The 14,063-nt window shown below is 32.3% G+C and overlaps 1 protein-coding gene and 1 non-coding gene across 2 annotated transcripts; both read left to right on the top strand.

Annotated features, from left to right (window-relative positions):
• The first annotated feature begins 1,998 nt into the window (after positions 1-1,998).
• LOC112036344 (small nucleolar RNA R71) lies at positions 1,999-2,105 on the top strand. Its single transcript, XR_002885636.1, has one exon. It is a non-coding gene; the product is annotated as a small nucleolar RNA R71 (small nucleolar RNA).
• Positions 2,106-8,820: 6,715 nt separating this feature from the next.
• On the top strand, positions 8,821-12,898 carry LOC136061073 (antimicrobial ginkbilobin-2-like protein). Its single transcript, XM_065780216.1, has 3 exons — positions 8,821-9,931; positions 11,318-11,488; positions 12,000-12,898. Exons 1-3 carry the CDS (start codon positions 9,076-9,078, stop codon positions 12,281-12,283), a joined length of 1,311 nt encoding a protein of 436 aa, XP_065636288.1. The 5' UTR covers positions 8,821-9,075; the 3' UTR covers positions 12,284-12,898.
• The last annotated feature ends 1,165 nt before the right edge of the window (positions 12,899-14,063 follow it).

Here is a 14,063-nt window from a genome sequence, read left to right as displayed (position 1 = left end):
AATGAAAAAAAAAAAAAAAAAAAAAAAAAAAAAAAAAAAAAAAAAAAAAAAAAAAAAAAAAAAAAAAAAAAAAAAAAAAAAGAGATGTTAATTATTGAAAACATTGTGGAAGATTCAATTTAGGTCAAATATGAGGATGAGTCCACAACTCACAATCCTCAAGTCTTAGTGGATTTGTTGAAGATGACCATACAATATGTTGATTTTCTTGGAGTAGAAAATTTTAATTTTATTATCAACCCTTTGTTAATAAATGTTGCAAGTAAATTGAAAGTAGATGAGAAGAAATTTTATGCTACACTTTATGAAGGATTCAAGTTTCAAAACCGGATCAAATTATTAAAGCATTCGAAGTATTTGTTTATTTGGAGCGAAAGATTTCAGATTTCAAAGATGAACTCGAGAACGAGTTTGATTCAAGTGGAGGGGTCTGATGTACAACATAATTTACTATTTAATTATTGTAATTTATTATTTTTGGTATTTTTATGTAAAAAAACGTTATTTTAGGTTTTGGTGATTTATTTCCTTGTTTTTAGGTGCATTTAACGCTTTTTAGGTCAAATTTGATTCCTGAAATGGTTAGGTATCAATTAGGAGTTATTTTAAAATATATTTTCTTGTCTATCAAGTTTTATGGAGCCTTTAAATAGGCTCCTAAGTCTGTAAACGTTTTTTAGAGAATTATTGAGTAAAAATCAGAAAATGTGAGGCTTTGCTCTTTTTTTGGTTCTTCAAGAACTGTGAACTTATCAGGGATTTTTCCTTGTGGCGTTCAAATTTTATACCTTTGGTTCGTGATTCAATTATAATCATTGGGTCAAGGTCTGTTACTTATACCTTTAGTTTGCATTTCACTTATAAACGTTGGGTCAGGGTTCTATCAAAAATCTGAATTTTAGTTTTCTTGGGCAATTATTCCAATATTTTTGTTGGGTCTCAAAGCGTATCGATTGAGGTTCACATCATAGAGGCTTAAGTATAGGTAAACTAGGTTAAATAAAGGCCATAACAAATAAATAAAACAAAAGGAAAAACAACAGGAACAAATTAGGGTTTTTGGGCAAGAGTATGCATGCGCATATATAGGGTATGCATGTGCATCCCAACTGTATGCGTACGCATACCAAAAGCATACATACACATACACACCCGAAGGACCCTAACCTAGAAAATACATAACACAAACTAAGAAAATAGGAAATCTAACAACCTAACATGCTTTAAACACAGACACTATATAAAACTCAAACAAAAAAACATTATAAACACACACACACACACACACACACACACACACATAAACAACAAAAATAAAGGAAAGCAGGGAAAAGCGAAGAGCCAAAGTTAGAAACTTTATCCCAACACTAGAACTCTTTAGAGCTTGATTTTGACTGTCCTTCTCAGTCAATCTATTCACAACCAATTCAAAATGAGTTAGTAAACTTTAGAACTCAAAGATCAAGACTAGAAAAGGTTGCAATCAAACAAAATTTGACTTGAGGATACTTTGTGAAAAAATCCCTCTTTGATTCACTATTTTCTAGTGAATCTTGTGTGTTTTTCCACTATTTCATCCTCCTTCGAAAAAGTACATTTTATGGCTTTATATAGGCAAAAAATAGGGGGTTTGGGTTGGCTCTCAAATGATGTGGGAATCATTCCAAACCAAGTTCAGATGCAGAAAACTTTCCTTACATAGTTTTTAGAACCCTAGCATGCGTATGCATGCACATGAATGCATTGAGCATGGGTACACATAGCTTGAATGTGCGTATGCATACATGTGTTTCCATGCGCACACTCTAGGGTTTCCGTAGCCTTTATTTTTCAAAAATAATTTTATTCTTCCAAAAATAAGTTGTATTTTTCATAAACACTTTCCCGAAGTCAATTTTCATCTCATTGGGTCCTAAACCAACCTTGCGCCTTAGAGTACTTCCATCATTAGGGAATGGGGGCCCGAGTCGTAACGGGTATAAATTGCACCAACTCTCATAACCATGGCGAGGCTACAAATTCAAAAGGTCTTTAAATCTTTCCCAAGCTTGGTACAAAGTCTCACTTTCTTTTTGTGAAAAAATTGAAATTTGTCCTTTGAGAGCATTTGTTTCATATTCAGGAAAATATTTCTTGAAAAATTCATGTGTCATCTCACCCTATGTCCTAATCGACCTAGGTCTCAATGAATACAACCAACTTTTTGCTCTCTCTTTCGAGGAAAAAGGGGAAAAAAAAAAATCAGTCTAATTATATCCATTGCTCCTAGTTGATTATGGAAAGTAGCCACCACCTCTTCAAATTCTCTAATGTGCACATAATGTTTCTCATTCTCCATACCATGAAAGATAGGGAGAAGAAGAATCATTCCTAGTTTAAAATCAAAGTTTTGCACCTGCGTTGGAAACATAATGCAAGATGGTGCACTATTACATGTTGGGTGCAAGTAATTACGTAAAGATTTAATGGGCAACTCATCTTCATTCATGGTGTTAGATGTGTGTGAATATGTACTCAAAGAATTAGATGAACTGGATGAATCAAATAAATTTACAAAGAGAGCTTCGAAATCCGTATCAAGTCTCTTTTCAAATCTATCGTATTCATCCCTATATCTATTTTGCATATCACAAAATTAAAAAGAAAGGAATGAGTTTACCGGGTTTGAAGAACTCAACACCAACCAACCTATTCTTCTTGTGCTCCTTGCTTTGCACCTTTTCCTCGTCAATGACGCCAAAAATTGATATCGTCCAATTTTGTAACGGAAATTGTAGTGTAGCTAAGGTTGTCGTTCCACCGAGAAGAGGAAAACAAGAACATGTCAAAAGCACCAATAATATGTAGAAAAATATGATTGAAACTTAGGAAAAATAACGTTTGGTAAATTCAATAATTAAAATCATTAGGGCGTTAGGGTTTGTCCACCAATTTTGTTAAGCATCCACTACCAATCCAATTTAGTACACGATCGGGTAAGTAAACACATAAACTATCCAATTGGATGATTTAGAAATAATAAAACTCTCTTTGGTTGATTATATTCATCAATTGTTCCAACAATTTAGTCTAGAAAATAATAACTTTGCTAGAAAAACTCGATAACATCGCATACCTTAGAGGCAATACAATGGCTAAAGTAATATCCAACAAGAAAAATTAAATATCAATCTAGAAAAACAATTATGAAAAGAGAACAATTGATTTCAATAATCAAAATGTGAAAAACATGCTTGAAGTGAATAGTAAACAACCTACAACATTGAGGATTCACCCCTAACCCTAACTTAGGTTTTTAAGCTTACATAGAAAATAAAAAAATAAAAAAACTCTCAAAATTAATGAAAAATAAGGTTTTCCAGCAGCCCAAAAACGTGGCTAACCTTGTATCCTTTTAATATTTATAACATTCAAAACCCTAAAACACATGCTCTCCAAATAGGAAAATATAAAATATAGATTCCCGTTTTTCAACAGTGAGTCAACTTTCAGGTAGGTTTTGGCCTTGAATACAGCAAATTTTGAAGTTCTGGTAAACTACAAAGTTTTAGATCTTTAAGTCCTTGTTCCGTAGCCTCAAGAATCAAGTCAATCTGTCATGGATTAAAAAGATATTGCCAAAATGCCAAAACTAGTCAGAATATTTTCATGCCAGGATTTTTTCTATCTTTGGCTCAAACGAATTTCTCTCTTTCTTTTTATGTTTCTACATGTCTTTGACTCATTAAATTCTTCAAAATCCACTTCTCAATCGATCTTCACCCTTAGATTCTCTTCGCTTCATTTTTGCATGCTTAGCTCATTAGTTTAAATCTTGTACAAGAGAAAATACATGTAATGAGTATATTTTAGAGAATATTTGCAAACTCTCATATTTACGTGTAAGTGTGGGAATAAACACAAAATAGATGTGATAAAGTCTACCAAAATTAAGATAATATTGTACTTTTAAGCTATTATCAATGGGCTATCACTTTAATCCGACAAATTCTTTGAATTTGATTAACTATAATACATATGTTGGAACTGGACCTCCTGTTAAGATTAAATAGTTGGATCCAAATTTAGCTTTTATTGCATCTGTACCACACTTTGTTTTTGGGTTTTGATCTTCATGACCCATACCTACTATGCCTAAGTAAATCACCCACGCCCAAATAGTTTTGGTTGATATCTGCTTTAAAGCTATTTTAAATAGAACATACAAAAGTATACAGCTTTGTTGGATACGACTTGTGTTTAGTGCATTTATGTACTAGACACGATACAATTTTGGCCATGTATCTGAATTGTATCATGTTCAATGCACAAATGCACTGAACACAAACTTTACCCGTTTTTGTTACTTGATAAATCGAATATGTTCAATTGCTGATGAATACAGCTGAAAACTAAAAACTAAAAACTGAAAATACAGTAGCAAAATAATTTTTAAATATGTGAATAGTACCATGGGACCTATTTTTAATGAAAAAGTTGTTGAAAAGTGAGATTTGTGGGTCCCGTGAACAGTGCACGGGACCCATTGATGTGCTGAAAAATGATTGAAAAGTCAAATATTACGGCTACTGTTCATGAACAGTAACTGCAATAGTAAAATTTGTCTCCTAAAATGCGTGCCCAAAAAAATAAAAAAGAGTAAAACGCCGGAAACGCAGACGTGGGTAGAAATAATTTCTACCCAAACGCACATTGTGTTTTGAAGATGGTAAAAGCAAAATTTCCTTCTTATCGTGCACTCTATCATGAACATTCTTTTGGTACAAGAACTAAAATTATTGTTTAAAAGCAAAGGAACAAGGGCCCAAAATTAAGCGATATCAATATGTACTACTACTGAACACAAGTCACATGAAAATAGAACACAAGTCACATGAAATGTGGGGGATTGGACCTCCAATCTATCTCAAGAATCGTACCCACTTACAATTTACAACTGGAAAATGGCAAATGCCAACGAAATGTGAGCCCGCAATGGTACGTAAAGTGTACAAATAATTCTAGTCTTTTTTTAAGCCTCAAATTGGTTTTCCAAACACGTTAGGCAATAGCCAATTAACACTTGCTGCCATGAACCACCCAATTCTAAACGATTCCTTGGTACGGTTTCTCTCACTGTCGCATTCTTAAGTTAAGGGATGTTTAGTTTGCTGTGATGTATCCTTAATGTGTTTCACGTTACAACGATATAACATTAAGATTTTTTACTTATTTTATTTTTTCTAATATTACCATACTTTAAAATTACAAAATATATCACATCATCTTAATTCCACTATCTCTCTAAACATTGTAATATTGTTGTATTCTTGTATTAAGATTACATTAATATAAGATTACAATAATGTAATATTATGGAATAATGTAACATCACGGCGAACAAAACGCCCCTTTAAGATTCTAGTAATGTTACATCACCCAGAAGTGAAATTAAATAAAGCTAGCTATTATTAATTTTCTACATGCAATATTCTTTGATACCGATGACTTTTGAGTTTTGAGAGATTAATGTTGTGAAAATGGTTGTGCGCACATGCATAGCATAGTGTACAAGCTTGTAAACATGTGCATTGAGACTAGGCCTATTGACTATAATTTTCACCTCTTGTTGTTTTCACAGAAAAAAATATGATTCAAATTCTCACTCTTTTATTGTAACTATGAAATTACTATTTAAAAAAAAGGAAAAAAAAAAAAAAAAAAGGCGTGCTTGATTAGAGAAGTTGTTGAGTAGTTAGAGGTTGTTAGGCCAGCTGGTAGTTTGTTAGCGCAAGTCTTGGCCTTATTTGCATGTTAACAAGGTTGTCAATGGCCTTATGAAATGCCATGGACGTTGTTTGTGAAGTTGAAAGTGTACATTTTAGAATTTTGGCAAACAATTTCACATAGAATCAATTACATCTTCTGCCTTGCTTCCTGGGAATGTAAAAGGAGCATCAAAAGGAAGATGCCTCTATTGATCCCAACTTCACTTCTTTCAATTAAGAGTCCAGACTCCAGATCGTCCATTTATTAACCACTCTTTCATTCCGAGTTAAAGTTAACGTGTAATTGGCATGCTCTTTCACTAAAATGTTATTTCAGTGACTTCTTCCGGCTTGCATCGATTGATATGATTATAAAAGGCTTGAAACAATTTAAGGACTTTTTCGTAATGAGAAATAAACAACATTCTGGGTTATTGTTTTAAATGTCAATTTTAATTTTGAAAAATATATAGCAATAGAATTCGATCGCAACATAAACTACAAGAACGAGATTAAGGGAAAATGGCTTTAAAATTTTGATTCTCTTTTTCATTTATATTTTAGTTTAATTTCTATTTATTTATTTTGTGGCAGAATTTCAGTTCAATTTTTATTTTTATTTTATTTAAGTTCATTACAGATCTCAAGTGTGAAGATTAGTGCATTGCATCGTTTAAGCCTCTCACTTCAGAGGTCAAACTTTATGCAGAGTCCTTTCAGAATTTTAGTTTTTCTTATATCCCTAAACAATGATATTTTGTAACTCATAATTTTGTTAAATATGCAAGACATGTTAGCAATTTATCCGTGTGGATGAAGGATGTTCCTCAACACTCAATAATGATTTGTTAGCCAATTGTGGCTGAATTTTTATTTTATTTTATTGAAAGTCTAAGTTTTCTTATAAAAATAAAAATAAAATAAAAAATCATGTGGCTTATTATTTTCGTTTTTTTATAAAGTCACGATGAATAAATTTTCTTGTTATGTTTGTATGTTTGGCTATTTGCTTATTTAAATAGTAGCTAAATTTGATGCCAAATGTTTTACTCATAGCATAATGCTAAATATATTCAAGGTTTTGAAACCTAGACGGGACCGCACGGTCCGACCGGGAAAATCTCGAACCGCTCCTTTTTACGGTTCTTTTAGCCTCAAGAACTGCTCTATAGGAAAAAAGCAAGGACCTGTGCAAACCACAGTTGGACCTCACGGTTCTCAGAACCGTGATCAAACTGCTTCTCATGGTTCCCTGCTTCCCTTTGACTCTGAACCTTAAAAATAAAAAATAAAAAAAATAAAAAAGAAAAGAAAAAAAACACAACTGTTAGGAGTAAATTATGTCTTCAAAAACTTTGCCACTGCTATCTCTAGAGAAACACAATATGTCTTTATGTTTCTTCTTCTTCTCTCTTTAGAGTACATCGTGCAGTTCCCTCTTTTAAGAAACTCTTCTCTTGGGCAAATCAAGCTTTAAATTCTGGCTTTGTTCTTTGGTAATGTGTGTGTGACAGGGTGAGACTATGAGAGAGAGAATGAGAAAGAGAGAGTTAGAGATGAAGAAAGAAAAATAAAAGTAGAGAGGACACACTGTGGACACTAGACAGTGGAGGAAAAGTTCTAGAAAAAATAAAAACAAAATGAAAGGAGTGGGTCAGTGGGGATGGGGATACGTGTGCGCAGTGGAGAAAAAAAAAAAAAAACGTACGAATGCAAGGAAAGAAAGTAAAAAGAATAAAAATTACAATTAAATGTCATTATAATATTTTCGTAATAAATTTTAAGTAATAAATTGTTATTAGTTAATATTGGTATGTAAAAAAATAATTTTAATAATGGATTCAAATTAGAACTAATAATAATTTTTTATATAAATTTTGTTGTAAAAGTATTGTTAAAAATGTTGTAAACTTCTTCACTGCTTCTGGAGACTTCTTCCTTCGTGCTTTAGTGTCAAGTCAACTACTAATGTTTCCTTGCTGTCAAGCACTTCATTCTTGTGTTTTGTTATTTATTTAACTTTAACAATTTTTAAATGCATGGACATCTTCACTCCTCAGATCTAGCTTTTGATTTTTTTTTTTTTTAAAAATTCATAATAGATGGTAAACAGTGACTATTCAAATAGGTTTGGGAATAAAAATGATCTGCAATCAAATGGGCTTCGCCATGAGCAAATAAACTAATTTGTCTCTTAACTATTTTATTGGGTTTCATAAAATAAAAATTATTGGGTACTAAAGTGTACTTTGTCATGACTTAAAGATAATTTAGAAACTCAATAGCTATTTATATTTTTTTAGAATTTAATAATTTTTATTTGTATTATGAAATTTATGTTATAAAAAATACTATCTATATTTGTTTTGGACTATTTTAGTTAATTTTTCTATTTTTTTTATTAATTTAATGTTTTTATATATATTTAAAATAATTATTAAATTAATTATGATGTCATCATGGTTTAACCCCAGTTCGACCTCGGTTTTACCTCAAAAACCTTGAACCTCTCATTTTTACAGTTCAATGAACGGTCCGGGTCTAAAAACCTTGCATATATTGCCACTTTAAGGTAAAGATGCTGAGTCCTTTAAAAAAAAATTATACATATGTATTGCAAACTATAAATTTTGGTATGTTCAGAAGGATTTAGAAAGATATAATGTTCTCACAATATTTTGAGTTTTTACTTGAATGTTGATTCAAAATCATAGTTTAGTCTTGTCCCTCAAAAAAATTTCTAATTCTACCCGGAAAATGCTAATATATTTTGTGGTAGCTCTTGTTTAAATCTCACATTCCCCTCCCCACTATTCAGCTATCAAAAAGAAAATAATAAACACATAAATTTGTTATTCATGAATCAACAGTCATGAAAAAAGAAGTCTTCGTTGACAAACTTTAATTTTCCATACGCTATTTGAATAGTGCAAGGGTGAGTGGCTTTGCTTTATTCACTTATCACATCAGCCCATATCTCGTCCCTATCATCATTTCATTAATTCCACATTTTTATTAGATGGACCACACAACAACTAATCTTTAAAGAGACTCGAAGGTTCCCGCTAACATCTGCTACTTTGTTATTCGCGAATCACAAATTGTGGAAAAAGGAGTTTCAGTTGATAGACTTTTAGTTTTCCATTTCCGTTTACTTGAAAAATAAAAATACTAGACTACAAGTATAATCACAATTTTTGCCAGAGTTTGATGACCGTGGCAAGTTGTGAACCATAGAGCAAGGATTAATAGCTTGGCTTTCTTTCATTGGATATCAGTGTTACTGTATTATATGTTATAAAAATGTCTTATAAACAAATCATTTTCCATGTTCCTGACTCCTGAGACTTCTGAGCCTGAGCAGGCTGAGCACAGGACTGATCATATAAATATGGGCATCCCTTCTTTCAGTGTCTCCACGCACCTAGTGCTCCTTTCTATACTCATCTCCCTAAGCATTAGGGGTGAAGCAGCTGAATACCGCTACCATTTCTGTTCAAACCAAACTTTCTCCCCCAATAGCGCCTACCAGTCTAACCTCAACAACCTCTTCTCTTTCCTTAACGCAAATTCCACGCGTGAAGCCGGTTTCTACAACACCACCGTGGGTCAAACTCAAACCCCAGAGAACACAGTGTACGGCCTCTTCCTCTGCCGCGGTGACCTCGCCACAATTGAGTGCCAAGACTGTGTCTCAGCATCAACCAAAGAGATTGTTCGGCTGTACTGCCCAGAAGAAAAAGAGGCCGTGATATGGTATGATGAATGCATGTTACGCTACTCAAATCGATCGTTCTTCTCCATCATGGAATACGAGCCGAGTAAGATTCTGTGGAACTTGTTGGACATAACAGAGCCGAATCGATTCATTCAGCTAGCGGAAAAAACATTGAGTGACTTGGTGCCGGGGGCGGCAGCAAATGCTTTGTCCGGTGCTAAAAGATTTGGTACCAAAGAAACCAAATTTACTGACTCGCAAACGCTATACAACCTTGTACAGTGCCTCCCTGACCTATCCAGCTTTGATTGCAATAGGTGTCTTCGGGAAGCCATAACAAACTTGTCCACAGCTTTTCGTGGAAAGAGAGGGGGTCGTGTTCTGAATCCTAGTTGTAACGTTAGGTACGAAGTTTTCGCGTTTTACCATGTACAAGCTGTTCCCGCACCAGGACCTGGACCAAAAGGTACATCTCCTATCAAGATGATGTTTTTATTTATTTATTTATTTTTAGTTCAAGAGGATAAAAATCTTACAAGTGTGTCCAATATACAGTATAAAATATGTAGTGTACAATACGCTTTTTGAAAAGGTATAGCATATGTAGATGTAGTGTACAATATGCTAGTACAATGTAGACCTATTAATCTCTTAAGGATATTTATAAATAAAACATTTAATGTTACATCATCTAAACTTTTTATTAATTTTGTATTTTGAAAATTTCATAGTTGGACTATATGTTCCAAATGTAGTTAATAATCACATTAAATTTTGTGTAAATAAGATGTTATTTACTATTTGATATAAAAATTAATCTTTTTTATATATAATTTTAAAATAAAAAAAAAAAAACATCAATTTCAAACATTACATAAATGAGATCGTTATTAGTCTCCGACCACTTTAAAATTTCTCAAACAAAGAGGATATTATAATAAAATGTAATTCAACAATCAATTTTTCAAAATTTAAATCAAATACAACATTTAAAAAAAAAAACTCATAAAAATTTATTTGAATGCATTAAATTAAAACTCATAAAACATTAAAAAAAAAACAAATTCTAACATTACAAAACCTTCTCAAAGCATAACAATACAACAATTCAAGTTATAAGAAGTACAAAAACAATTCAAACATAGCAATACAACAATTAAAAATATAAATAACGTAAATATTAAAACATAAAAATATAAAAAAATAATACAATATAAAAAAATAATCATAAATTTAAAGTTAGAAGGCTAAAAATAAATATTTATTATCTTATAAAAAACTTATAAAAATATTTTTTTAATTATTTAAATATTAACGGGATGGGTGCGGGAAAAAATGTTAATCCCCATCCCTACCTCATTTGTTACGTAGGGCGAGTAAAATTCTTCCATTAAGGGCTAATGAGGCGGATACCTGCAAGTATGAATTTACATTGCCATCCCTAACTCTTAGACTTCTTGCCGAATGTCATTTATTTATTCTTCAGCTTTTCTTCTTTTCTTCTCTAGCTTCTACGACATGCACAACACAATAGATACATCCTTCAGAAATATGGCCTGACTTTTGCACATAAAAGCTGACTTCATTTACTTCTTGAAAAATTTCTCTCACAAGCTCATCTAAGGAGCTATGACAAAGAGTCTGGGCTGGACTTGTGGGTGTCGGCACCCAACAGTATTTGTGGGTGTTTAATCATATTCTTAGTAGGCTAGTTTGACCAGCTAGACGAGAATGCTCTCAAAACTCAGTATACTAGCGAAGCCAATATGGTCCTATGGTATAATAGTGCTTTAAGCACTTCTTATAACTGTCTATTAACTATTCTCAATAAAGCATGATATTGTTTTTGCAGGGAAAGGCAAAAGCTCAAAGGTAATAGCTATCGTAATTGCTGTTACAATTGCTGCCTCTGTGGTGCTAGTCATTCTGCTTTACTGTTTCCGAAGGAGGAGAGCAAGAATGAAGTCCAATGATATAAAAGAAGAGAATGCTCAAAAATCTGATGGCCTCCCCAATTATCATGGTATGCAAGTGGAATCCTTTCATTAACGATGTATTTCAAGCCGCACGTGATGGAGTGTTAAAAGCTATATAAATTAGAATGTGATGGAGTGTTAAAAGCTACATAAATTAGAATGTGGCTTATGAACTATTTCAAAAAAAATATATATGGAAAAAAAAATAACTAACTTTTTATAGAGCTTTTATATTTTTCTTAAAAGTGAAATTCAAACTTTGGCTAAACTAAATTGATACAACACTGAAAAATTACGGACCAAATTGATATAATTGAAATGTTATGCACCAAATTGAAATATGGTGTATTAGATAGAAACCAAATACATAGTTTATCCTAAAACTTTTTAAAAATTGTCCATTAACAAATATTCTAAGGTTGCCCATTAACAATTTTGTTTTTTTTTTTTTTTGGATAAAGATTATATTGAATATGTACAATGCTCACCTCAATCATATCTGCAAACAATGCTATTTGTAGTGTAATCTCTTACGTTTATTTATTTTTGGGTCTTTAGCTGCAAGTGAAATAACAAATGTAGAATCCTTGCAATTTGATTTTGGGACAATTGAAGTTGCAACAAACAAATTCTCAGATGACAACAAGATTGGCGAAGGTGGATTTGGTAAAGTTTACAAGGTACGTAGAATCAAAACTCATTTCTTGCGTTTTTTAGTACTTAAAATTAGCAAATATAGCAAATTTACTGCGTATAAAAATGAAATAAATTCGAATTTGAAAAGCTTTCAAAGTTGGGATTTTATAAATTCTGCGAAGGGAACTATTCTACAGCCAATCTAAGCATTGGACACATCGTCAAAATATACTCTAGAGTCTAAACCCCTTGGCGATCAACATTAATGTAGAAATAATTAATTGAAACAATTAATCACACAATGTTGAAAATAAGACAGATATAACACAGTTGTATACATATATATTTTCACAATATGCTCAGCATATCATCAATATATATATATATATAATAAGTAATAGAAAATATTTTGACATAGAAAACCGTTGGAAACACTACAAAAAGGTTCTTTCTCGTGTTAGGTTGGCTAGGATTCTTTGTTATGTTGCTTGTGATTCCGAAGGATTCTTTGTCATGTTAAACTCCAAAACTGAGCAGAAAAAGAGCTTCCGAAAGTGCAATGTGCTTATTTATTTATTTATTTATTTTGGTGGAATTGGCATGTGCTTATTTGTTTTTTACTTTTTGCTTTTTGTTTCAATTTTTTTGCAAATAATTTAAATTTTAGTCTTTCAGAAACAAGCTAGATTTTATCACACATTTAACAAAAAAGTCATCAAAAGCTATATATTTTGATAAAGACTACACAAATAATTGTCCCAAACACATGAATCAAAGTGTGCTTATAATGTTTTTGCCATGCACGCCAAAGCCTCCAATTTAATGGTGCACATGTAAAACCTTTGTGATGGCCAAATCACATTGTACCTGCACATGTATCAAAAGTAGCAAAGAATATTGCGTGTTGTGTGTGAAAAACATCGCAAGATTGCATATGTGTATACAAGTTATGACGATCTGAGATATGAGAAAATAACTTTTAACTCACATACAATCATAACTGTTTGATGGGGACTATCACCTTCGAGGTACATCCTATAACTCCCACATCTCCTAGAATACACGCTTGCAACCATATTTAAAGCATTTTTTATCTTTTTACTTTTTATTTTCTTTGCATGTTTTCTTTTATTTTAGCATATCATACATGGGCATATAAACGAGAGAAAAGAAATACCCAAGATGTTAAGCATTTGACATCGCACTTTTGCTATGCCGAAGCATACGAATGTCTTTGACACTGCACTTTTGCTATGCCGAAGTATACAGGTGTCATATTATGATTGGCGGGCAACAGTGATGAGATGGTTATTTATGCCTTTCTCTTAGGATTTTCTAGTCCTACCCGTCAAAAAGAGTGATATGAGTGTTAAGTTTTAAGAGATAACCTAATCTTACTCATCACAAACAAGAGCCACAAAACTCACTTGCTTAGTTGTGCATAGAGATGCTCATCTAAGCTACAAGAGATACAAAGTTTAGAAAACTTTATTTCATTGGCCATCCAAGGTACACAAGTACCAAAGTACACATAACACACTGTTTTTGTATTTTTCTGATTTTTCAATTTTTTTTAATTTTTATATCAAAAACAAAATAAACAAAACTGAAAGTAAACACACAAAACATGTTAAACAAAATGAAGCAAAAACTAGATGCATATGCATGAAGAAGAGGGGCAAGAGAAGGAGATCAATCCATAGAGATGAAACCAATGTTTTAACGAAGAAATTCAAAACGTTTGCTATCAAGAGGTTTGGTAAACAGGTCAGCCTTTTGATCATCAGTGTGAATAAACTCAAGAGTGAGAGTACCATTTTCGACAAGCTCCCTAATGAAGTGATGTCGAATCTCTATGTGTTTGGTTCGAGAATGTTGAACCGGGTTCTTAGAGAGATTTATGGCACTGGTATTGTCACAATAGATAGTGAGATGCTCTTGACTAATACCATAATCATGAAGGAGTTTTTGCATCCAGAGGAGTTG

The sequence above is a fragment of the Quercus suber genome, unplaced genomic scaffold, assembly GCF_002906115.3.
Source record: "Quercus suber isolate HL8 unplaced genomic scaffold, Cork oak 2.0 scaffold_228, whole genome shotgun sequence".
Classification (NCBI taxonomy): Eukaryota; Viridiplantae; Streptophyta; class Magnoliopsida; order Fagales; family Fagaceae; genus Quercus; species Quercus suber.
This window is presented reverse-complemented; position numbering and strand designations above follow the sequence as displayed.

Excerpts from the sequence above, each read along its gene's own strand:
- LOC136061073 (XM_065780216.1), top strand. The coding sequence starts at position 9,076 with ATGTTCCTGACTCCTGAGACTTCTGAGCCTGAGCAGGCTGAGCACAGG. Across the intron at positions 9,932-11,317 it reads ACCAGGACCTGGACCAAAAG|GGAAAGGCAAAAGCTCAAAG; the intron begins GTACATCTCCTA and ends TTGTTTTTGCAG. Across the intron at positions 11,489-11,999 it reads TGGCCTCCCCAATTATCATG|CTGCAAGTGAAATAACAAAT; the intron begins GTATGCAAGTGG and ends TTGGGTCTTTAG.